Below are 2,417 nucleotides of genomic sequence, written 5' to 3' on the forward strand. Positions count from 1 at the left end.
ATGCAGAATGAATGATAGATAGATAGATAGATAGATAGATATAGAACGATAGATAGATAGATAGATAGATAGATAAAATTATAGATAGATAGGAGAATGTTAGTTTATGGTTACTAAAAATAACTTTTTTTTTTCTCTAGAGCATCAGAACTGAATGTTAACCCTGCGCTGACGTCAGGCTGCTGTCCTGTTTGACAGACAGACAGAGGTCGTGATCTCAGGTCAGTGGGGCGTGCTGACGCACTGTATTTAGGATTCCCTGTAATCAGGAGGTAATTCGCTGTATTTTCCAGAGCGGAAAAGAACAGCAGGGAGTGACGTCAGTGGTAATTGGACGGGACACCCTCACCCTCGCCCTGTCCTGCACGCTGAGCCGAGCCCGTGTTTCAGTGTGTGTTTGCGCGGGGAAGCGGTGAGCGGTCTCTCCTGAAGCTCCGGCACTGCAGCGGCATCATGGGAAACTCGCCCGGCATGTCAGTGAAGGAGCTGAGCGCCTGTCATTCCCATCAGTGGTACCGCAAGTTCATGACCGAGTGTCCCTCCGGTCAGCTCACCTTCTACGAGTTCAAGAAGTTCTTCGGCCTGAAGAATCTGTCCGAAACATCCAACGAGTACGTCAAGACCATGTTCAAGACGTTCGACATTAACGACGTAAGACAATCTGTTATCATTTATTGTTTACTGTTCTACTACATGTTAATATCATCCTTGTGTATATTAATATCATCCTCATTTAAAGGGTTTAAATTGAGTTTCTTTCTTCGGTTCAACATTAAAGAAGATATTTTGAAGAATGTTGGTAACCAAACAATTGATGGTAGCCATTGACTTCGATAGCATGGCAAAAAATACTATGGAAGTCAATGGCTGCCGTCAACTATTTGGTTTCCAACATTCTTCAAAATATCTTCTTTTGTGTTCGACAGAAAACAGAAACTCGTACAGGTTTGGAACAACATGAGGGAGAGTAGATGATGATAGAATGTTCACTTTTGGGTGAATTATCTCTTTAATGACTCGTATAAATGTATTATATTATTTATAATAACTTCATCATTAATATTCATTAATGCCATCACTCTTATTCTGTTTATTTTTACCCTCAGTTATTATTATTAATAAAGATTATTATTATTACTCATTACTATTATTATCGCTGTAAGTCATGTAGTTTTGTGTCCAAAAAAGTCATTAATTATTTGAGCAGAAGTTGCAGAGAGGTGATTGTTAGGGCAAATTTGAATTGTTTTGGATTGTTATCCATAATCAGTCTTTTTATTAAGTATAAACCTGATTCTTCAATGTACCCCAAACATAACATAACATATAAAGAGAGATGTGAGGGTTGAACTCATTGGCCAGCGTTCGTCTCACGTCTCTTCTGCTTTGGTTCAGCTGAGGATTGTGGGTAAGGAGATCTGTGTTAATACAGTAAACTCAGATCAAACTGCAAGGTCAGAGATCTCCACTAAGACCCATCAGAGCCTGTAATCTGGTTAACTCAGGAGTTTATACACTGACTGCTCTACTTTATTTCGGATCATGGCTTTCATTCACGTCACGACACTTTCCATGGAAAACACAAGAGCGTCTGCAATATCAGCGTCACAGATTAATATCTGTATTACAGCATTGTTGCTCAGAGTGACATAAAAACCTGTCCTCAAAAGCCAAGAGACCTGATTCCTGCAGGCCGTGTGTGAATTATTCATGTGCATTTTGATTTTAAATTGAAAATGAAGTCAGACTGTTTGTACAAAAACTAAATAAATAAATAAAATAAGTAGGTGTTGACTATTATTTGTTTATAAGTCTTAACCTGTTAACCGTCAGCATCCTGCTATGCTTGGTGCTCTTTTCCCCTCATCACCTACTTTAGCATAAATCACATATTTAATTAGAGATCATTCGAAAGCTTAAACTCAAAATTCATCCTGTGAAAGTGGTTTTGAAATCAGACATTACATTATCATGGAAATGTCACTGTAAATCCTTTTAGCGGGCTCCTCTCCCAGTGTCAAGTGTCATATTACAAAATTTACTACAATATTTTATAATCAAAATGTTTCTAATCTCGACAAAACACTTACTGTTTGAAAGGTCTGAGTCTGAAGGTGCCATATTTGGTGATATTTTGTGATATAATTATTATTGTGACAGAAATGTATAAAGTTTGCATCTTTTTTATAGCGCCTAAACTAAATCTCACAGGATTTTGACAATTTTTGTGATATCAACTTCAAATTTGGAACATAACTTCACTAGACATGTGGCTTTGATTTTTTTTTTTGTGAAATTTTTTTGATTGCAAAATATTTCATAAAATACTTATTTTATATAAAATATTTTTTTAGTACAGTATATTTTCTTATTTTCAGTGAACTTAAAATTCTATAACCTACCTACAGACAGACAGA

General features: G+C 36.6%; 1 protein-coding gene across 1 annotated transcript in view; it reads left to right on the plus strand.

Moving 5' to 3' along the window:
• The first annotated feature begins 150 nt into the window (after nt 1-150).
• LOC107750697 (guanylyl cyclase-activating protein 1-like) overlaps nt 151-2,417 on the plus strand; it is a 4,699-nt gene continuing 2,432 nt past the window's right edge. Inside the window, exons 1-2 of the mRNA XM_016566209.1 lie at nt 151-221; nt 294-651. Coding sequence (XP_016421695.1) covers nt 454-651 — 198 coding nt within the window. The 5' untranslated portion in view covers nt 151-221; nt 294-453. The remainder of the gene's footprint in view (nt 222-293; nt 652-2,417) is intronic.

The sequence above is a fragment of the Sinocyclocheilus rhinocerous genome, unplaced genomic scaffold (assembly GCF_001515625.1).
Source record: "Sinocyclocheilus rhinocerous isolate Xijiao unplaced genomic scaffold, SAMN03320098_v1.1 scaffold302, whole genome shotgun sequence".
Lineage (NCBI taxonomy): Eukaryota > Metazoa > Chordata > Actinopteri > Cypriniformes > Cyprinidae > Sinocyclocheilus > Sinocyclocheilus rhinocerous.